We start from the raw sequence: 23,355 nt of genomic DNA on the forward strand, positions 1-23,355 counted from the left end.
GGGTCAGCACCCGGTGCTTGCGTCGGCGGTTGCGTAAATTTGACGTCAGGAAATTGGAATAGATAAGTTGGAATAGCTGGACATTATAGGGGCCCTAGGAGACAATACCAAGTGAAGTCACAGATATCCATGAATGTCCAAGTGAATTTTATTGGTGGGCAGGGTGAAATTTATATGCTGACAGGATGTGGCATACAACCGGTTAGTGACAAGAAACATCTTTAAAAATAAGTCATCTGTATGTGACCATCTGATGTGACCATCTGTATGTAAGTCATCTGTATGTGAACCGCTAACACGTGCGGCACGAACCGAAAAAAAACAACAAGATTCAAGGTTCGCCCAAGAACACGGGATGAGAATTCACAATTATAGCCTCGTACCTTGCAACAAATGATTAGTTATTGTGTGTGCCTTATCATTCCAGCACTCAAACATTGGCTTCCATGGCAATTAATTTCTCTAGCCTCAATTGCCTCCTAATTGTCATCTGGTTCTGATGTTTGGCGATCACCGGTGATCTGATGATGATTACGATGGCCTATGCGGCCTTCCCATTGGTACCGGGTGATGAACGAGAGTTCGGATCGGGCAATCATAAGAAGAATGCGTGCAATTTTCAAGACAGGGCGCCAACCGCGATCGCGAAAAGGGATTCCTAAGGGCCCTCGCACTGCTAACGTCATAATCGTGCTCGCAGAGCCTGTCATTCAGGCACATTCCTGTCTGGCCCGCGTACGTTTTGCCACGAGAAAGGAGGATCACGTACACAACCTCCGCGCATGCCACACATAGTATTTAAGGTTTTCTTGCGCGCTTCCTATAGCCCCTTCACGAGCGCGCTTGCTATACCTTGCAAACTTGAGCGGCTCTCAAAAACCTCCTTCCCTCCGGTGCGTTTGCCCGTCTTTCTCAAACAATGGCAAATGTAACGATACTGCGAGTTCACAGTCATCCTCTGGCGCTGCCTTTTCCCGCCGTCGAGGATTGCTGATACCAACTCGCCCAAACCAGCTACTCCGTGAGAATACGTTCGTCTTATAAAAAAGTTCGTCTGAATAGAAGTGATTCAACTAACTCAAAATCTGCTGTTTCTGGCACACCCAAATACCTGTAAAACAAAATAGTAAATGAAACAGCATTAAAGTCAAAACGCAAGCGGTAAAAATATTTTTTTTATACGTCTTTATTTCTGCGTTTAATAGGCGAAGCCTTGCGGCAGAAAAGGGGTGCTCTATGGGGGAGGGGGAGGGGATGGGACCGGTGCTCTCTTCTTCCTCGAGGTGGAGTGGTCCCGAGGTCGGCATAGGGGAAGGTAAAAAATATTTATTGGATTTGCATGACGTACACACTACTGGTTTATGCGCTCTTATTTAAGCTTTAGAGATAATGTTTGCCGGCGCTGTGCGAAACCTGTGCGCTGATACAAGAAGCTGAATTTCCGACAAGCTTGCTGAAGTATTCTTCGCTGCCCTCGCGTTCTTGAAAAGAATATCCACTAAAGTGTTCAGGGCATTATCACTTGAATCACGTGTGAAGGTGCTCTCTGTGGCTCCTTGGGGCAACATTTCATCACCTAATTGCCAACTTGCAAAGACACATCTTCACATATCATTTATGTGGCACCAGCAATACGTTTCAGACAGCGGGTGCAACGTTGTGGAAGTTACACAAGAAGTTCGGTCACGAAAGTTTATCACTCCGCGAGTTTCGTCAATGCTTCGCTCTGCGCCAACGGCGTTTGTATACTCGTGGGAGCATGCACGTGAGGCTGTCGCGAGAGGCTGCATATAAAAAACTTGAAAAGAAAAACGGCGAGACGCAATATGGTCTAAAACAACACATTAACAGCCCTGTACCACAGTTCGTCTGTTTTTAAGGCTTAAAGCATTTTTCATGCGATAGTGCGCCTATATAAAGAACAGTTTCGCACAATTGCGATCAAGAAATATGGAACTATTTCTCAGTGCGAATGCAGCCACTGCAAAAAGCCTGACAGCGTTGCGCCTGATGTGTGAAACGCAGTACACGTCATGGTCAACGCTGGCGTGTAGCTGTGTTTGCCGAAAGAAACGAAATTTGCTGCTCGTAGGTACCGGTGTCACCCACTTGACGTTTGCCGATCCGGGCCTTTCGCCGATCTTGAGGAACGTACAGGTCTCAGTAGCAACTGTTGAAGACAGGCTTAGCCGAATCAGTGGTTCGTTTCAAGCAGGTTTATTTCGCATTGCGTCTACGTGAAAGCAACAAAATGTTCATCCATCATTTCGCATATCAGAAAATTCCAACTTTTCGTTCAGGTTGAAACAATCTCCAAAGCAACATTTGATATAGAGCGTGATCATCTTTAAGTTCTATGGAATTTTTAAAAAATAGCCTGTTCGAGATACCATAATTCTAGTCCTTGAGCCTTATTCAGAGAGTCCTTATTCAGAGAGGCGGACATTACTTACACGCGAAATGTAAACAGATATTTAACTAAATAAAAATGCTCTAATTATCTTCTGAATGAATTACCTCATGACACATATTGCAATTTGCGAATTGTACACGGTGAGGTTGCAAGGCGTATCCACTTGTGATTAATTTCCAAAATGACGGCAGTTTAGAGATATGCGCCATCAAACTCGCTGCAAAAATGCGCTGTTGTTCCACTTACTTTTTAACAAAATGTTGTTTATGCACTGAAGCACAAAGTTAACCGCCCATGTATTTCGTCCCACACATTGGGAAATAACACTTTTTAACTGGTGTCATACCGGTAGTTCATTTCACGCGGATACGTCTTGAAAGCTCTCCGGCTACAATTCGTAAATTTCAATCAGCGATGTTAAGTAATTAATTCAGAAGTTAATTAGTGAACTTTTGTTAACTATATCATTATGTGCTTCGACTTCTTGTGCTAGCAATATCCACCTATTGGAATATTTCAGCTCAGGGGCACAGTCAATCTGCCACAGTCGATTTGTAAAAATTCCATAAAACTTAAAATTCATCACCCCGTGTGCCTTTCTCATCTTTCATGCAGATAAGCCAAGGGGAAAACAGGACCGCAGTTCCTTGCCACGAGTGGAACTACGACATCACGAACAAGGGAGACAGCATCGTGAGCCGTTTCAACCTGGTTTGCGACCGCGAGTTTCTCTACGACTTGTCTTTGGTCGTCCCCATGATCGCTTCCGCCCTCGTGGCTCCGCTGCTCGGCTTGGCATCAGACCACGTGGGCAGGAAACCGGTGATGCTAGCCGGTGCGTTCGGCCAAATTCTCGCCACTTTCGGAAGGGGCTTCGCGCAGACGTACCCATTCTTCGTCTTCACCCGGGTCCTGGCATTCGTGGCGACAGACGTCACCTTCCTCACCACGTTCATATTGATCCATGAGGTCACCGGGAACGAGCGTCGCTCGATATTCACGGTCCTCGACACCGCCGTGCCGGGAGTCCTGGTCCCGCCGCTGATGCACGCGTTGTCTCTCCTCGAGCCGCGCTGGGCGCTGGCCGAGGCGATCACCTTCGTTGCCGGAGGCCTGCTGGTGGTCTGGTGCTGGCTGCAGGTAGAGTCTCCCGCGTGGCTCATCGCCACCTGGGACTTGCCTCGAGCCGAGGACGCGGTCCTGCTGGCGGCCAAGACAAACGGCATTGACGTGACGAAGGCCCTGTCTTCCTTTGCGCTCATTAAAGAGCAGCTGCGCAAGCTGGGTAAGGTTTACGCCGCGGAGGCTCCGATGGAGGGCATTTTGGAGACGGTCAAAATGCGTCGCCGCGCGGCCTCCGTGTTCCTGGCCAGGTTCGCGTTAGACGCCACCTTCATCGGCCTCTTGACCAACGACGTGGACACGGGCATTCCCTGGCAGGTGGCACACGTTGTTTTTCTGACGGCCTACTACGCCTCGATCTGCGGCAGCATGTGGAGATACGGAATCCGGGAGACGCTGTCTGGTCTCATGATCGTCCTGAGTGCCTTCGCCGTTTTCGAGGCCGTGGCGATCTTCACCGGTCAACAGACGGTGGCGCGTTTTCTGCACGTTGGCATGAAGGTGGCCGTCTGCGGCGCTATGAGCGTCACGCTCTGCTACACGGCCGAGACCTTCCCGACGGCCGTGCGGAACGCCGGCATCAGCCTTTCGCACTTCTCCGGCGGCCTCGGCGACGTCGCGGCCATCGCCGTCATAGCCCTCGGCGAACCGCATGTGTTCTACGCGCTGTCGGCCTTCATGGTGCTGCTAAGCGTCGCGGCGATCCAATGGCTCCCCAAAGTCTCTATTGAGAGACCGCAGCGGCCGCGATCGCCTAGCGAGCTGAGCGAGCGCGAACGAAAAGCGGTGCTCTTGGCATCGCTGGACTCCCGCAGGATGTCGACGCGCAGACGCAGGGAGAGCAGTCTGAGAGAGCACTGTAATCTGTCTTATTGATTGTCCGAGTCACACTACACTATGTACTGCAATTACCGAAAGGGCATGCCTGTTTCACAGTGCTCAATAACGTGTGTTGAACTTACCGGCTGCATATACGTGTTCACTGTTGTGATTTGAAGATCACTTTGTTATGAGTACTAGGAAGAAATGTTTTCTGTGTGATAAAAATTGTATTCATAACATGAAACCCTGTGGACAGGCACGCAAAAAAATACCGGACAGCAATTATCTTCATACCATGTTTTAAGAATGATGGCTACGGGGATTTAGAATGGAAACGACCATCGCTTACGGAACACGAAAGGGAATGTCTGCGCGACAGTAGCACTATGGGACATTGTATTTTTTCGTCCCTGCGTAAACATGGGCTTTTAAATTTAGTTATTAAATTTATATGACGATACCGACGATCATGTACCCTGGTTGTACGCGTACATATATACTCATTAGGTTCTCGCAATTCCGCTGCTGCCCTACGACTCCTTGGTTTTCGTCCACGTCTTCGTTTTCTTTTGTAAAGTGATCCAGGCGTTGGACGACTGTGGCAACGACTGTGTAGACTGCTTAGGACGGTGCTTGTCCGTTTCGCTGGAATTCACTGGCGCAGGATTTGCACGGCACCAACAATTTCTTTTTTCTTCTGTCCAAGAATCACGCGTCATGGTGTATGCTAACTGCCGCATTGTTCATATTTGGACAATTTGGGCGTGTGTAGGTGCGGTGCGCAAAAAAATGAAAAACGTTCTTTTTTTCCAGTCGGAGTAGGGGAGGCAGGCGACACTCAAGATTGGTGATCTCAAGACAGACATTCGAGCTCGAATCTAGGGAAACGCCGCAATGGGCGGTAGTGTCGCCACTTCTCTGCAACATAGCAATGGGGGGCTCTCTCGGGAAAGCTCTCTGCCATTGGTGGGGTCAGTCGGCACGCTTTATGCAGATATAACCATCTGGTGCACCAAAGGAAGCGAAGGGTAAGTTGAAACAGGCCTCCAGACGGCACTAGATGAGGTCGAGTCATATTTGGAAAACCCGGAACTGAGATGCTCGCCTAGTAAATGCGAGCTACAATTTTATATGCCAATCAGAAAGTGCCCCAAGCCCAAGGGTTGGAAACCGTTCTCGGACGTTGATATCAATCTAGTTAGACGTGATGGAAGCCTCATTCCCAGAGTCGACTCTATCCGTGTACTAGGTATGGTAATTGAATCCAATGGGTCCAACAACCTCACGTTGGCTAGAATCACCACGAAAACGGAAAATGTGATTAGGCTCATCAACAGAGTCTCTAACAGAAGGGGAGGCTTGAAGGAAAACAATCTGCTGAGGCTTTTCCACGCCCTCCTTATGAGTGACATCATTTATGTAGCAGCTATGCACAATTGGCACACTTCAAAGAAAAAGAAGTTGAACATCCTCATTCGGAAAAAAGCATCAAAAGGGTACTCGGCATCCCCATGACCGCCAGTACAGAACGCTTCTATCAACTGGGAGTACACAATTAATTGGAGGAGATTATCGAGGCGCAGGAATTGGCCCAGCTGGCTCGGCCGTCCTGCTCTACGGCAGGGAGAATTCTGGCCATCCCTGGTCTTAACCCAGTAATTGCTGAAGAGAGAAGGCAACAAATCACTGACGAGCCTGATATTGAAACCATTAGGCCACGGACGCATGTATCGGCAAGCGAATGAAGCGCCCTTATGAATTTATCGCGGGCATGCCAGTGCCTTGAGACGCTTGGCGCGTTTCGATTTGGCTACCTGGACAAGCTCAATCATTGCAATTAATAGCAATTGTACGCGTTCCCAGCGTCTTCTGCACTTCGAAGAATACAGATTGCGCTGAAATATACGACAATAATAGCGTCCTCGATCACCTGCACCGGTGCGCACCGACCATCCTCGATCACCGGAAGCGCACCCTGTTGGAGTGGTTTTCCGTTGCTTCGTCTCGCACCGAGAAAATTGGCGGTGCGCCGGGGTGCAATCCCAGCAAGCGCTGCGGGACGCGCGACGCGCGCGCGCACAGCCGACTGCAGAACCACAGACGCTCTGGCCCGATAGCTTGCTGCGGTTGCAACGGAGTTGGCGGAGTTAGCTAGTGGAGATGTCGGCAATGAGAAAGGAAGCGCTAGTAGTTGCCGCAATTGATGAGCTTTCTTCAAGTTTGTCTGACAGCGAAGACGACGTACATGCTGATCGATCTCGTGCAAAAACAATGTGGTGAAGAGCGACCGAAAGTGGACAGGTTCGTTGAAACGGCTCGTCAGGAACGGGTCGTCAGGATTAATTATAATATCCATTGGTGTTTGCTTGCAACCAGGTATGTCGGAGCACGCCGTTTGACAAAGCTCGAGCGCTTGCCGCGGATGCTCAGCACCTGCAAACAATAAAATGTGCGCGCGCGCGTGTTCGCGCACGTTTTGCGCGCCAGGGGCAAAGTGGCGCTGCATGCAAGCACCCTGCACGGGGTGCAGTTTTGTCCTCGATGTTGACCCTCCGCAGTGCGCCACCACCGCGGTGCAAAGCGCACCTTTTCGGTTTCAGGGTAATTCCGGGGCAAGGTAATCGAGGACGCTATAAGATTTATACAGCGTAATATACAAAGCCACAAGAACGTTTGAATCCACAAGCACGAAGATCAGACAAATCCATGTACTTCCCATCATTCCCATGGTAGGACAACGACTGCAGCGCCAGAGTTCCCTCTAGTAATTTTTGTAGGAAACTCTATGTCATCGGACATGACGCAGCGTGTCCACTAAGAAGCACGAGATAGGAGCCAGGTTGCCGCATGACACGTTTCTAAACGTTTGCACGCACCGGCGCGCCAATCTTTTCGGGCTCCATGCGCAGGCTTCGCGGCGGCGACGCTAGATGGCGCCGAGTTTTCTTAGGGAAGTGCGAAACAGGAGTCTCGCTGGAGTATGCACCTCATACAAAACTCGTTTCGACGGTGGTGACACGTTGTGTATTTTAATATATTGATTCAATGGTAAACGCAATGCCGTTGACAGTCATCGTGAAACGGGTTCTGCCAAATTTTTACGTTTTATTGCGGTAAACTATATGGAAACTTCAGGCCGCAATTTTGCTGTCGCTCTGCTGTCCCAAATGCGAGAAGTATGACCGTCATGTGTACCCGCTGCAGATGTGAGGGCAAAGATGTGAAGGCCAACAGAGAAGGATGGTGGCTTTATGCGCATTCTTTTCCCGCGCGCCAGATGTAGGAGGTCACGTGATTGAGCCCGCGCCGCCCCACGGCCAGGATAGAAGTGGTGAGTGCGCGTCTCCTCTTCTAGTCCGGCCGTGGCTGCCTGGAAGCCGTGTGTTGGAGATTACCTGCTGCGGGTACCAGAGCGAAGGGGGAGCACGCAAGGGCAAACCGACATGGCTGGCGGCTTCATGCGCTCTGTCCGCCCGTGCGCTTAGTGTTGGAGGTCGCATAAGTTGAGTTTTAGCCATGGCGACACGGCACAGGCGAAATAGTGGAGTGAGCGGCAGCACGAAGCCTTCACTTGGGACACGCACTCGCGCTCTGAGGTGACCGCGCCTCTGATAACGCCAGGACAGAGAGTGCTCGCGTTCTGTTCATGTTTGACAACGCGAACGCGCCACCATGCTTGTTCAGTTAGTAACTAGTTCGTAACTATACAAGCACAAACCTACGTGTTTTCTTCAATAGTTTGCTATCGCTATCGCTCCTTCGACTTTCGGGCGAAATTGCGGCCTTTTTATTTATTCCATTGTTTTCATTCATCTTTCTGCAATTCTGTTTTGATTCTAATCAACCAATCCTCCACTTTTGTTCTACTGCTTTTACATTTCTTACTGAGTATTTTATTTGAACGTACCCTGTACTTGGCGCATCCCCCGAAAGGGCGTCTGCCTCGACATCACAAGGAAGTGACCATCTTCGTAACATTAAGCGGAGGAAGAACAGCGTCGACCGTACATACGTCGGATTGCTCTGTAACGAGGCATCCTCATTATTAACACTAGATCGAATCATTTCTATAATCTAGCATCTTGGTCGCAATTCGCATAACCACTTTTAAAAAAAGGAAGACAAAAGAGAAATAATTTATTATCGCTATTAAATAAATATAGGTAGCAACAAGTTAAAAGCGAGAGTTTCGAATTATGTTTTCATTTCGAACCTTGGCCAATTCCCCCCCCCCCCCCCCCACCTCGTGGGTACGCGCCCCAAGTATAAGGAAGAAGAAGAAGAAGAAGAAGAACAAGGCATTTTTGTAAGTGAGGAGCAAGCAAGCAAGCATTCGGCGTATCCTTCCACCGGCAGAACCTAGCGCACTAGAAATTGCCTTCACAACCGTTGTAGAGAACGGTGATGCCAAAGTCTGGAAAAGCCCATGGCAAATCCCACATTCAGACGACGTCTACAATGCCTAAGGCGCCCTCTCCCACCGTAAATACCCACAAGGAAGCAGAGTCGCGCAAGTCCACGGGGGCAGCCAGCCAGGTATCAGCAGCACCACTACTTAAACCGCCGAAGAATGTCACGAAGCGGGAGCTACCGATCAGCCCTTCAAGCGTAAACCAAGGGAGTGCAGCGCCGTCGCAGGTACCAGCGGACGTAACAAGCCAGGCCGCATCCTTAGTTTTATCTCAGTCCAACGTCGTCCTCAGCAATGATCCCTCGCGAGCAATGTCCAGTGAGGCAAGCCTCCCTGGTGCCGCCCTTCTCCCGGGGTTCGTCGCAAAACGCAACTGGGACGCGGTCCACGATAATATATACGTCGTACTGGGCCACGGACCGTATCAGCGCCGAGTCTTGATTTGCGGCATTCTTTCCGTGACGGTGTTACTTTTCCACTATTTGGCGTACAGACTCATTGGCCGGCATGTTGACCACTGGTGCACGGCCCCCGACCACTTGGCGTCGCTCTCTGCAGCTGCTTGGAAGAACCTTTCCATCCCCGTCGAGGCTGACGGCAGCTACAGCCGCTGCACCATGTACGACTCACTTGAGACGGTAAGCGATCCTACTTAGAGTGAAAGAAGCATTCGAGCTTTCAATTCGAAATGGTGTTTTGCGATGTTCGCGGTGGTATATTCGCCTATATTATAGCTGCATCCCTGCCGAGAAGTTCTGGCTTTCTGGACTTGGCTGCATGACATAGGTTTTACCAGCAGAATGTGGAGCCGCGCTTCTAGGCACTTTCCTTTTCACAGCCAGGCTATAACAGTGCGCCGCTTGTTGCGATGTCACAAAACCACTCAGCCCGCTCAGCATTATACGCCGGCTGCAGGCTCCGATGTCTACTGCTAGCCGAAATCCGCGAAACATTACCAGGCCAATTCAGAATGGAAAGGTCGTTTCTGAAGGACAGTGGCTTGATGCGCATCGTCTTCCCCGGACGCCAAATATTGGACGTCACGTGATCGAGCCCAGGCTGCCTTAGGCCGGGCTAGAGGAGGGGTGTGCAGGTCTCCCCCTCTAGTCCGGCCGTAAGCTGCCTGGACAACGTATTGACGTCGGTACCTATGAGGGCTATGCGAAACGAATAATTGTGGTCTAGCGAACTTGCGATGACGGATTATCCTCAAAATGCTTTTGAAAGGCAACGAGCAAATTAAAAGCCAGTAGGACGAAGCTTGGAGACAAATTTATGCACTTCCCATCAATCAGACACCGAAAAACCATTACCGCTGGTGGCGCACACAGTAGAGCGGGATTTTTCTCACCCCTGTGCGATTATAGATCTTTTAGATTTAGATTTCGTTTTTATTTCTAGAAATGTCTACGAAGACAGGCAAACCGATGTTACCTGTCTCGTGGGAAATGTATACAGCTATAAGCACTGGCATAGGCTCTATGCCATCAGCAAGCATATATTTATTTGAGACGTAGACAACTTTCCCTTGCCTCGTCAGGCATCTGCTTGGACATCTAAGAGCATTGTATTCTGTGCTGCGCATAGCGGTTTCAGATCTCATTATGTGTCGGCCGCTATGGGCGGCGTTAAAGAAATGGCGGTCGTGACACCACCAGCCCTTCTGGAGCTCGCTGTGCGGGAAATACGTGACCTCCCATATCGTTTCCAACGCAATGAATGAACCGTCGCTGCGAGTGGGGTGTGAACCTGTGGGTGAAGAAAAACCAGACCCGCTGGTGCATGGTGCCCACAAATTATACCTTTTAGTTGAGCCCGCTCAATCAGGCGGGAACCTGATTCCACCGATTCCATTGCTCGCGCACCATCAGTGTGCTGGGCGTGTCCTTGTCGCCTTCTACGACCGGACCATTGCGGCACGTAGTAGGGCGCTACAAACCTACATTTCCCTCGATTTACCATGCTTGAGTGTGAGGGGTCTTTACAATAATGATGCCATACTTTCTTCCCCAAAAAACGCTTTTCTGCGTGATAATTTAATATGCCAAACGCAATCGCTACTTATTCGAAATGGCACGTTTTTTTATTATTACCCTTTCTCAGAGTGCGAATGTTGGTTTGGTACTTTCACATGGCGGGAATACTGTCCCTGCTCGATTTTCTTGCGTTCAAAAAGGCAGCTCTCATTCAAATTGACGCCTTGGGAAATTTTTAGTACTTTGAATTCCCTTTGTTGTTGCTTCATCCGATGGCTGATGGCGTCTGAATGCAAAAAAAGCTCGCGTACTGTGCTTTGGACACATGTTAAGGAACTACAGGTGGTAAAAATTAACCATGAGTTCTCAACTACGGTGTGCCTTATATACAGATCGCGGTTTTGGAGCGTAGAACGCAAGGAGAATTTTTTTTTTTTTTTACATTAGGATGGCTCAAATGACTTCTGACGAAAACTTCCATGTACATACTTGCCACCTTTCATGCAGGTAAACCAGGAGGAAATAAGAACCACAGTTCCGTGTCGCGAGTGGGACTACGACATAGCGAACAAGGGAGACAGCATCGTGAGCCGTTTTGACCTGGTTTGCAACCAAGAGTTTCTCTACGACCTATCTACGGTCGTGCCCATGGTCGTTTCCGCTCTCGTGGCTCCAGCACTCGGCCTGGCATCGGACCGCGTGGGCCGAAGGCCGGTGATGATGTTCTGCGCGTTCGGCCAACTCATCTCCACTATCGGAAACTGCTTCGCGGAGACATACACGTGCTTCGTCTTCACTCGGATCCTCATCTTCGTGGCGACCGACGTCACCTTCCTCGCTACATTTAGTTTGATACATGAGGTCACCGGGAACGCGCGTCGCTCGATATTCACGCTCCTCGACACTGCCCTACCTGGCGTCGTAGTCCCGCCGATGATGCATGTACTGTCCCTACTCAAACCACGCTGGATGCTCGCCGAGGCGCTGACCATCGCAACTGTGAGCCTGCTGCTGGCCTGGTGCTGCCTGCAGACAGAGTCACCCGCGTGGCTCATCGCCACGCGGAACATGCGTCGGGCCGAGGCCACGGTACTACTGGCGGCCAAGGAAAACGGCGTGGACGTAGCCAGGGCGCGCTCTACATTTATGGCCATCAAGAAGCAGTTAAGCAAGCTAGACAAGTACGCCGCAACGGCTCCGATGGAGGGCATCATGGAGACGATCAAAATGCGTCGCCGCGCGGTCTCCGTGCTCCTGGCCAGGTTCACGTTAGACGCTACCTACATAGGTCTCATGATGAATGACGTGACCACAGGCATTCCATGGGAGGTTGCACACGTAGTTTTGCTGACAGCCTATTCCGCCTCGATCTGCGGCAGCATGCGGAGATACGGAATCCGGGAGACGCTGTCTGGTCTCATGATCGTCCTGTGTGCCTTCGCCATTTTCGAGGCCGCGGCGATCTTCACCGGTCAACAGACAGTGACGCGTTTTCTGCACGCCGGCATGAAGGTGGTCGTCTCCGGCGCTATGAGCGTCACGCTCTGCTACACGGCCGAGACCTTTCCGACGGCCGTGCGGAACGCCGGCATCAGCCTTTCCCACTGCGCCGGAGGCATTGGAAGCACTCTGGGCCTCACCGTCATAGCCCTCGGAGAACCGCATATGTTCTACGCACTGTCGGCCTTCATGGTGCTGTTAACCGTCGCGGCGATTCAATGGCTCCCTGAAGTTTTCATAGAGCATCACATGGCGCCTAGAGCGCATAGCGAGAGTGAACGAAAAGCGGAGCTCCAGGCATCGCTGAAGTGCCGTAGTGTAAAGTCACCCAAGAAAACCCGGTAAAGCAGTGCGAGACAGCACTCTATACGCTGGCGCACTCATTCGCCACGTCGCACTGCTCAACTGCCACTGTGAAAAAATGAGTGTCCGTTAAACTGTGCGACTTCTTTTTATCTTATTCACTCCACACAGTGTTGTAATTCTGCGCTTATGATTCCGTGAACAGTACATGAAAAAAAGTTCTCAGTGTCATAAAAACTGTGTTCATAACACGAACCTCTGTGGACAAGAGGGACAAAATCAGAATTAATAATAGGCTAATAGACTTTTTATACAGATGTTTCACGCGCGTTCCTTGCGATTAAGGATGATGGCTACGGGAAGTGAATTGACGATGGATACAGAACGGAAAGGACCATCGCTTATTCGACACCGAAGAGTATATCCATACGACAGAACCGCCAGCGGGACGTTTTAGTCTTCAATATCAGCCTAATTGTGCGTTTAATTTTAGTTTCTTGTGTTATCGAGTCGGCGGAGCGTGCACGCTGATTGTACAAGTAAATATTTGGTCATTGGATTCCTTGCGCAGTTACGCTGCTGCACTTGTCCCTTAGTGAAATGGCGCAACCCACCCTGGCGGATTGGCCGCGAATCGGGCGGTGATAAAAAATTACGATTTCTTTTCAAGAAAAGTAAGGCGAAATAAAATAAGTATCTTGTTAATGTGAAATAAAATCTGTTGTTACAGGTATGAATGATCAAACATCTAAGTACTACAGCAAAATTAGGTGAGCATATGAAGTAAAAAGAACAATTTTAACGTCCAATTCGTTTTTTCGCGCGCAGAAAATTGCAGAGGGCTTGCACTATACGACCTCTCCCCCCCCCCCCCCCCCCTTTGTTTTTTGTCGATGACTTCGTTTTCTTTCGCAGAACTGCGTCAGGCATTGCATGGCTGTAGTAAAGAATCCGTAGTCTGCATATCGGACGGCGCTATTCCGTCTGAAGGACGCGTGCCATGACTTGTGTTGCCCTGGTGGTGCATTGCTGATGTCCTTCGCGGTTTAACTGCTGGTGTGGGAGCGTGTGTAGATGCGGTGAGTAGAATATTTGCTGTCGTCTTTTTGCGTTAATAAGGGTGCAGTGGACTACATTTAAGGCCGACTGAGCGCAATCGCACTTGAACTGAGTTTTAAGAAGTATGCTGGTTACCATGCACAATAGGGAAAAATGCTATGTGAAGAGAGAGAGAGAGAGACAAAACTTCACTGAAAGTCCTTCTTGGTTGAAGGGTGGCGACAATGGCCGCCACCCTTCGCGAGAGCAACAACTACGGTGAATACCCCTTTGTCGGAGCCTGACCCTGACACGCGGACCGTCACGAAAGGCCCACTTATTGATAAAAAGGGCCAACGTCGAGGACTTCCGTGGGAACGACTTCGACACCTCCCAGCTTGCCACGTCTTGCCGCGTATGCTGGAGCGTCCGGGCAACATTGGAGGAGGAGCCCGGCGGAATGGTGCGACATCATGGGCGGTATTTTTGCGAACGGTTCAACGATTGTGGTTGGCCGCGAAGAACAGTGAATTTCCCCGACGAGAGAAGGGGGATAAAGAAGTGCATAAAATCTGGAGGACGCTTAAGCTTCGCCTTCAAGAGTGGAACGCGATAGCGTTATCGCACTCCGTTCGCACCGCCCACTCATTCGCTCGGCATGCTCTTGAGTCGCACAAAGACATAGTTTTCATATGCAACACTTTTAAGTCCGCAGCACAACTTTTTTCTAATTATTTGTTCCAGGAGCACCACGCAGACGCATGACTCCTCGCCAGCAGCATGGCACACATCGCAGGGGACGCTTTCCCACCAGACGCGCTACGGCGCAGCGATCACGTCAGAGGCGTCCTGCATCGGACGCAGCACCTAGGAATCGCGCTGTGAGCGGAAAGAGGAGCCGCGTCGCCTAGACACAAGGGTTCGAGTGACGCACGCTGGAAGTTGGAAGGGGAGAGAGCGAGAAAACTTGTTAAACGCTAGGGTATTGGGGCATCCTCGCACCGTTACCCGCACGGCCCCAATGCGCTCAAACGAGACGAAGGGGAGAAGCGGGCGAGTGGCGCGCCACCTGTCGGGGCAGCGCCATACATTGCCAGGAGAGGGTCTTCTGTGTTTGCCGCAAGATGGCTCTGCGTGTGCGCCAAGCGCAGAAGAAATGTAGCGGAAACGTACTTCGCTACTCGTTTAACTGCGACTTCTGTAATTTACATGCTCATAATTACCGACATACACCACAGTGTAACTTTCTACGGCACATTTCTAAGGCAACACCGCATTCACTAGAAGCGCTTTTATCCTGCTTTGAACCATCGAGCTCATGGCTGAGTGGTAGCGTCTCCGTCTCACACTCCGGATACCCTGGTTCGATTCCCACCCAACCCATCTTGCAAGTTGTTTTTATTTATAAATTGCCTTCCGGGATTTTTCGCTCACGGTCAACGCCGACGACACCGGCTTTTCTGCGACACGAGCTCCTCCACGCTGTCGCGTTAAATGCATTTCTTGAATGTTGTGAGGGAGTGCACCGACCCGTAAGTGTGCTCCTAGTCGCACGGGTGCTCCTACTCGTGCGACTAGTACTCGTGCTAGTAAATGTATAAACTTTCATCATGCAAATTTGTAAATAAACCCCTTTTATCATCTCCTGGACGTCGCCCCGACTTCGCGACCGCCCGGCACCTGGCCCATCACCAGCCCCGGAAACGTAATGATCGCTCGGACACCGAGTCCCAACAACCCAGCGTTTGTATAGCTACCCTAGGTCCCAACGACTGGTTGGAAGCGGTGAAATGCAACCTGCGGCCAACGCCAGTCGCCATCACCTGATTCACGAGCGACTCGTTGGCAGCTGATGTAATCGACCACGCTTCGTCCTGCCAAGAACAAATCTCTCTGTGAAATAAAAGCTACGGCCAACACTGTGGAAGTCACTTCGTGAGTGCGACTACAAACTGCAAAACTGGCGGGCATATGCAACATGGTGCAGGGAAAGAACAAAAGAAATGAATGTGGTATCAAGCACGTCGACAGGTTCGTCCATGCAGAATAGGGGTACTGTACCAGATACCTCTCTCTTGTGGCAACAGCTACTAAGGCAGACAGGACGATGTCTAAATGTCAGACTGCAGGAGCACCGCGCAGGAGAAGAAGGATTGGCGGGGGGTGGCAAACTGGCTGACCACTGTCGCCACTGTCGTAATTGCACGCCTAGGTTCCGCGACACTAGTCTTGAAGATGTTTGCGTCACAACTGAGCCGAGAAATCTATGAAGCTTACTGTATAAAAATGCAATCTGGCAGCTGCGTAAGCAGCCCTTCAGTGTCATTGAGCGATAAAGAGTTCAAATATTTACAAGCAAATTTGTGGCACTCACGCCCGCATGCCAACGTCGAGTGATGGCTGTCTGATGATTAGCAAGTGTGATTATGATACATGTAAAAATGTGGGATTTCCCGGAGTAAATCTTAGTTGAAGTTGTGCGCCTGTCTTGTGTGTTCCTTCTTTGTCCCTTGTTTTTGTGCGGTTACATGATGCATTCCAATATCGACCACCAACTAGCCCGCCTATCCCTGTTAAATAGGGCTATATAGGCCTTGTAGGAAATCTCCAAGCTCGGTATAAAATATAGGCCCTGCGAAGTCCACTCCAGTAATTTCATATGGCTCTGATTCGCGGATACGGTCGTGTGGGAGCGGTGCAAACGGCTCATGCGCGGGACCGCTGCTTTGTCTTTGACACGGAACACAACGACCAATGATTTTCTTTACGGCCTGTCTTGCTCGCAGGATCCAATATCTTTCGCGAAGTTGAGTCGAGTGTCCCTTACTCCAGCGTGTAAAAGCCGCCTGTGCTCCCAGGCCGTCAATAAGCGTGTAAACGGATGCACAGCAGACAAAATCACTGGGTGCCGCGTCTCTTCTTTATGCGCGCTATTCTGTAGCCTGCCTCCAACTCTCAATAGGCCGTCACTGTGAATTTAGATCTGCGATGGCGGACTTACGATTAAGTTTCCCGGAAGTGATTAGAGAATGGATGTCATTCCCAAAGGTTTCCGCTTGTGACATTTTCAGCGAGTAATTCTCGGCCTGTGCTAACTCTTCCGCTGAGAGGCTTCCCCTTCGCTTCTCTGCCGCGTTCCGTGCGTTATGAAGAAAGCGCATAACCTAGGCGGTGACACGGAGCACCAGTGTCATTGAGCTCTTGTGCTCAAGATCCGTGAGAGGCGTTTGGTCTACCAGCGTCACGGTGTCCAGCATCTGTACTTTCCGGAGCTTTTCGGTGCAACATTCAGCTTCAGGGACGTGTGAAGGCATCGCGTAGTACGTTTGAATACATTTTAGCCCTTTAGGCCCCGTCCACCAGCTCTCGCTGACAACCAAAGCGGAGGGCAGCATGCCCCGTGTCGGCAGATCTTCTGGATTTTCTCTCCCCGGGCAATGTTTCCAAACAGCGTGATCAGTTAGTGCTTGTATCTCCTGTACTCTGTCGCTCACAAATGGTTCCCACTTCAGCGCGGAGCTCTTAATCCAGCTCAAACCGACGCTAAAGTCGGACCAGCAGCGTACATGAATTGTTGGTATGCCTAGCCGTTCAATCACGTAGTGGCCCAGGCGTGCGCCGATCAAAGCACTCATGAGCTCCAGCCGTGGTAGTGACAAACGTTTTAATGGGGCCACTCTCGATTTAGCCATCAGCAAAGCAACGTGGATTCACTGATTCGTCGTCGATTTAATATAGGCAACGGCACCTTATGCTTTAGGACTCGCGTCGCAGAACACGTGTAATTCCGGCTCTGCGCTGTCGTTGTTTATGTCCTGCCCCAATTTTCTAGGAACGGAAACTTTTCTTAAGTCAGGAAGCTGCTGACGCCACTTGTTCCACGTTTCGAGAATGTCTGACGGAAGTGGGCCATCCCATTCAGCACCTCGTTCCCATAGGCTCTGAAAGATAATCTTAGTCGTGATAGTGATGGGCGCAAGGAATCCAAATCTGTCAAATATGCGAGCCGTCGCTTGTAAAAAGAATCTTTTTGTGTCCTGACGCTGTTTTAAAAAGTCAATTATGGAACTCATTTCGAACGTGGATTCATCTGTAGTTGGTCTCCACTCAACTCCAAAGATCTTAGTTACGATATGTGCTGAAACACTGTGTTCGTCTCCCAACTCTGCTGACCATTCTGCTGCAAGGTTTGGATCACTGAACTTCCATTTTCTCAGATTCATGCCTGCCATCTGAAGAATATGTTCGGCCTCTTTGCATATGCGCACAGCGTCCTCCAGAGTATCGGCACCTGTGACCAAGTCATCCACATACACGTCGTTGTTTAGCGTGCTTGCTGTCTCCGGAAAAATACCCTTTGTGTACTCTAGATGGTGCTTTAGTGTCGCGGCGAGAAGGAACGGACTGGATGTTGCGCCGAACGGGGGCCCTCGTGACCCGGTACTCTATGATTGGAGGGAGCGCTTGTTCCTGCTTCAGTGTACTTTCATACCAGAGGAAACGAAGGGCGTCCCGGTCATCCCTTTTAAGCTCAATCTGCAGGAATGCCTTCTCGATGTCGGACATGATCGCCACATTGTGTACTCGAAATCGAGTTAAAATATCCGACAGATTTGGGTTCAGATTAGGTCCGGCGAACAGGACGTCATTTAGAGACAGTTTTCTCGGCGCTTTAGATCACGCATCGAAGACGACCATTAATCTTGTGGTCTGACTGCATGGACGGGCCGCGCCACGGTGAGGCATGTATATAATAAACGGGCCCTCTTGGGGACTCACCCAGTCCGATGACCTCTTCCGCGTGTCCAGCAAGCACGTAGTTCCAAACTGCCTGGTCATAATCGCGCATAAGGTCATTGTTGCCCATCGATTTTGTTGTCAACGACCTGAGCCTACTGAAAGCCGTGGCTTTGTCGTCTGCCAAATCGGCAGCATTCTCTTTCCAGGCAAGGGAAACTTGATATCGGCAGTTGTTCCTGGAGACGTTCTCCCGAAATTCCTGCAAAACTTGGTTGTCTTCCACGTCGGCCTCTCCTTCGTCGACAATGCCAATGTGCTCGAGCTGCCAAAACAATTTAACTTGAGCAGCAGTGTCGTCTTGTTCTTCCTCGCCGATGACAGCCACGCGCAACGCTCCCACAGCGGACACGTACGTTGCTGTTGATTCTGTGGAGTGCGTAGTCCCCTGCAGGATCCAGCCAAAGATGGTCTCCGCAGCGACCAGACCGCTGTCCAGGCGCCTGAAACTACCGGTTGTCACCTCCCAGTAGTAATCGGATCCAAATAGCAGCCCTATCTCTGTTCCATCTTGCGTACTGTCGGCGAGTTCGAGGCCTTGCTCTTCGAGGTAGTTGACGGTCGAAGCTTCAGGTGCTGGCACAATGTCGCAGTATATGTGTGCGATCTCGAGCGCTTCAACGCGGATCTTTCTTTTGCTGTGTCGACTGCGCAGCCATAACTCCACTCGGCGGCACTTCATTCCTGAAGAGGGCTTGTCGTTTCCAAATGTCATTATATTCAGGGTCTCCTCTCCCACCACACGCAGTTCCATCTTCTGTGAAACCTCTTTCTTGACAAAGGTTCGCTGACTTCCGCCGTCAATCATCAGCCTGACCATCGCTCGCTTCTCCCTACCCTGAACCCACGCTTGAGCCGTCTGCACAAGGACACGGGTTCTCTTCTTGGTGCCTTGGATTTGCAGCGAAGACTGTACGATTGTCTCAGTTGGTACAGTGTTCTTTTCCGACTTTCCTGTTGCTGGTGGTAGATTCAGGTTACACAAGGCTGCAACGTGCCGGCCGGAACATCTCTTACATTTAAGCCATCTTGCGGTGCGGCATTCGTATGCTCGATGACCTGCCTTGGCGCACCTAAAGCAGAGTATTTCCCGATGCACAATTGACCTCTCCTGATCCGCAGTCAAATCAACTTCACAGTCCGCGGTTAAGTGGCTGCTCGCTTCCCGAAATTTGCACTGTGTTTCAGATTTCATAATCATCATCATCATCAGCCTGGTTACGCCCACTGCAGGGCAAAGGCTTCTCCCATACTTCTCCAACTACCCCGGTCATGTACTAATTGTGGCCATGTTGTCCCTGCAAACTTTTTAATCTCGTCCGCCCACCCAACTTTCTGCCGCCCTCTGCTACGCTTCCCTTCCATTGGAATCCATTCCGTAACTCTTAATGACCATCGGTTATCTCCCCTCCTCATTACATGTCCTGCCCATGCCCATTTCTTTTTCTTGATTTCAACTAAGATATCATTAACTCGCGTTTGTTCACTCACCCAATCTGCTCTTTTCTTATCCCTTAACGTTACACCCATCATTCTTCTTTCCATAGCTCGTTGCGTCGTCCTAAATTTAAGTAGAACCCTTTTCGTAAGCCTCCAGGTTTCTGTCCCGTACGTGACTACTAGTAAGACGCAGCTGTTATAAACTTTTCTCTCGAGAGATAATGGCAACCTGCTGTTCATGATCTGAGAATGCCTGCCAAACGCACCCCAGCCCATTCTTATTCTTCTGATTATATCAGTCTCACGATCCGGATCCGCGGTCACTACCTGCCTTAAGTAGATGTACCTAAGTAGATTCCCTTACCACTTCCAGTGCCTCGCTACCTGTCGTAAACTGCTGTTCTCTTCCGAGACTTTTAAACACTACTTCAGTCTTCTGCACATTAATTTTAGACCCACTCTTCTGCTTTGCCTCTCCAAGTCAGTGAGCATGCATTGCATTTGGTCCTCTGAGTTACTAAGCAAGGCAATATCATCAGCGAATCGCAAGTTACTAAGGTATTGTCCATTAACTCCTATCCCCAATTCTTCCCAATCCAGGCCTCAATACCTCCTGTAAACACGCTGTGAAGAGCATTGGAGAGTTCGGATCTTCCTGCCTGACGCCTTTTTTATTGGGATTTTGTTGCTTTCTTTATGGAGGACTACGGTGGCTGTGGAGCCGCTATACATATCTTTCAGTATTTTTACATGTGGCTCGTCTACACCCTGATTCCATAATGCCTGCATGACTGCTGGGGTTTTGACTGAATCAAACGCTTTCTCGTAATCACTGAAAGCTATGTATAAGGGTTGGATTCTTAATCAGACCTTTCGTCTCCTGCGATAGCTTATCGGTATCCTGTCTAACGAAGTTACAACCGACTTCTATTGCACACTCCTTAATGATGCCCATAAGATTTTCGTTCATTGCTTCAACACTAAGGTTCTCTTCCCAAGTTAAAGCCGAATACCGGTTCCGTAGCTTGATCCGAAATTCCTCTATTTTCCCTCTTACCACTAACTCATTGATCGGCTTCTTATATACCAGTTTTTTCCATTCCTTCCTCGATTCTAGGCTAATTCAAGATCTTACCATCCTATGGTTACTGCAGCGCACCTTGCTGAGCACGTCCACATCTTGTATGATGCCAGTGTTTGCGCAGGGTATGAGGCCTATTTCATTTCTAGTCTCGCCATTCGGGCTCCTCCATGTCCACTTTCGTTTATCCCGCTTGCGGAAGAAGGTATTCATTGTCCGCAAATTATTCCGTTCTGCAAACTCTACTAATAACTCTCCCCTACTATTCCTAGAACCTATGCCATATTCCCCCACTGACTTTTCTCCAGCCTGCTTCTTGCCTACCCTGGCATTGAAATCACCCATCAGTATAGTGTATTTTGTTTTCACTTTACCATCGCCGATTCCACGTCTTCATAGAAGCTTTCGACTTGCTGGTCATCATGACTGGATCTAGGCGCCTAGACCTGTACGGCCTTCAATTTGTACCTCTTATTAAGTTTCAGAACAAGACCTGACACCCTCGTTAGTGCTATACAATTCCTGTATGTTACCAGCTATATCCTTATTAATCAGGAATCCGACTCCTAGTTCTCGCCTCTCCGTTCAGCCCCAGTGGCACAGGATGTGTCCGCTTTTTAGCACTGTATATGCTTTATTTCTGCTCCTAACCTCACTGAGCCCTATTATATCCCATTAAATGCCCGCTAATTCCTCCAATAGCACTGCTAGACTCACCTTACTAGATAATGTTCTAGCGTTAAACGTTGCCAGGCTCAGATTCCAATGGCGGCCTGTCCGGATCCAGGGATTCTTAGCACCCTCTGCTGTGTCACAGGTCTGACCGCCGCCGTGATCAGTTGCTTCGCAGCTGCTGGGGACTGAGGGCCGGGGTTTGATGGTTGTATTCATATAGAAGGTTGTGGCCAAGTACTGCAACAGGGTGGCCAATCCTGCTCTGGTGAGGGAGTGCGTTACCGGTTCTGGTCACCGGGATCAGGCCGCACTCCAGGCCCGTGTATGCAATTTTATCAACACGCGGATTTTTTTAATCCGGTGGAAAATTGCGCGGCACCGGGATTCGAGCCACGTTCCTCTTGCACGCGAGGCAGATGCTCTACCTCTACGCCACCGCTGCACCCCCATATAGTGATCTTGCACCCCAATACTGCATATTGCACCCCAATATACTTGACCATATATTGACTAACATAGAATCGAAAATAAATGCTGATGTTTACAATGAACCAATATGAGATCACCTTCCTGCTTTTCTTTCTATTATTGGCGTAAGGAAAAGAGTGCAACGTGTTTGACAACGATCAGCAAAATAGATTACACCTTACTGCGGAATAACATTCTCGCCATTGACTTTGATAATGCATACGATAATGACGTCAACATTGAATTTCAGAATGTGATAAACATTCTTTCCTGTGCCATCCATGACAGCCGAGCAAGTGTATTTGTATGCTCATACAAAACTCCTTTGAGTCCCTGGATGACGATCCAGATCCTAGCATTACTGAAGCAAAAAGATTTCTAGTACCACAAATGGAGGCAACATAAACATAACGATTATAACTTAGGCCAGTTTAATAAGCTAGCCTCACCGCCTATGGGCTTATCTGACTGAGCTATGTCAAATGCTTGGTTGCCATAGTCGGAAGTTCGAATCCCTCTATAAGTTTTTTTTTTCACGATGGTGAACTTGAAATTCACCTCCTCCAGCGGACAATATCTGCAGGCTTGGAGTGACGCCTGTCACCGGCAAAGATGCCGAGAGCGAGTGGGGCTATACTAATCCAGGTTCAACCAAATTAAGAAGGCCCACTAAGCTTCAACAAGACACTCCTTCACCAGAACAGGAATCGGCCTCCTTAGTGCAGTACCCAATGGCCCTCAGTCCCCGGCAGCTGCGGAGCACCTTGCCAAGCCGGCGGTCAGACATGTAACGCAGCAGAGGGTGCTAAGAATCTCTGGGTCCGGACAGGCCGCCAATAGAAACTGACCCTTGCAACGTTTAACACCCGAACCCTCTCGAGTGAGGCTAGCTTAGCAGGACTATGAGGAACTTTCAGACATTGTTTGGGATATCATCGGCCTTAGTGAGGTTAGAAGAACTGGTGAGACTTATACATTTCTGAAAAACGGACCTGTCCTCTGCTATAGAGGTCTCCTAAATAAGAAGCAATACGGGGTAGGAATCCTAATCCATAATGACATAGCGGGCAACATTGACGAATTCTACAGCATTAATGAGAGGGTAGCTGTAGTCGTAATCAAACTTGATAAGAGGTATAGATTAAAGGTAGTACAAGCCTACGTCCCAAGCATCCACTCACGATGATGAGGAAGCAGATAAGTTTTATGAAGATATTGAATTAGCGATGAGAAAAGTGCAGACTCAGTATACGGTAGTTACGGGCGACTTTAATGCAAAAGTGGGTAAAAAGCAGGCTGGTGAACAAGC

The 23,355-nt window shown here is 49.6% G+C and overlaps 1 protein-coding gene across 1 annotated transcript; it reads right to left on the reverse strand.

The window, feature by feature from the left end:
• Nucleotides 1-18,257: 18,257 nt before the first annotated feature.
• On the reverse strand, nucleotides 18,258-19,202 carry LOC140216551 (uncharacterized). The gene has a single exon (XM_072286921.1). It carries the CDS (start codon nucleotides 19,200-19,202, stop codon nucleotides 18,258-18,260), a length of 945 nt encoding a protein of 314 aa, XP_072143022.1.
• Between the last annotated feature and the right edge of the window lie 4,153 nt (nucleotides 19,203-23,355).

The sequence above is a fragment of the Dermacentor andersoni genome, chromosome 3 (genome assembly GCF_023375885.2).
Source record: "Dermacentor andersoni chromosome 3, qqDerAnde1_hic_scaffold, whole genome shotgun sequence".
NCBI classification, from domain to species: Eukaryota; Metazoa; Arthropoda; class Arachnida; order Ixodida; family Ixodidae; genus Dermacentor; species Dermacentor andersoni.

Excerpts from the sequence above, each read along its gene's own strand:
- LOC140216551 (XM_072286921.1), bottom strand. The coding sequence starts at position 19,202 with ATGGTCAGGCTGATGATTGACGGCGGAAGTCAGCGAACCTTTGTCAAG.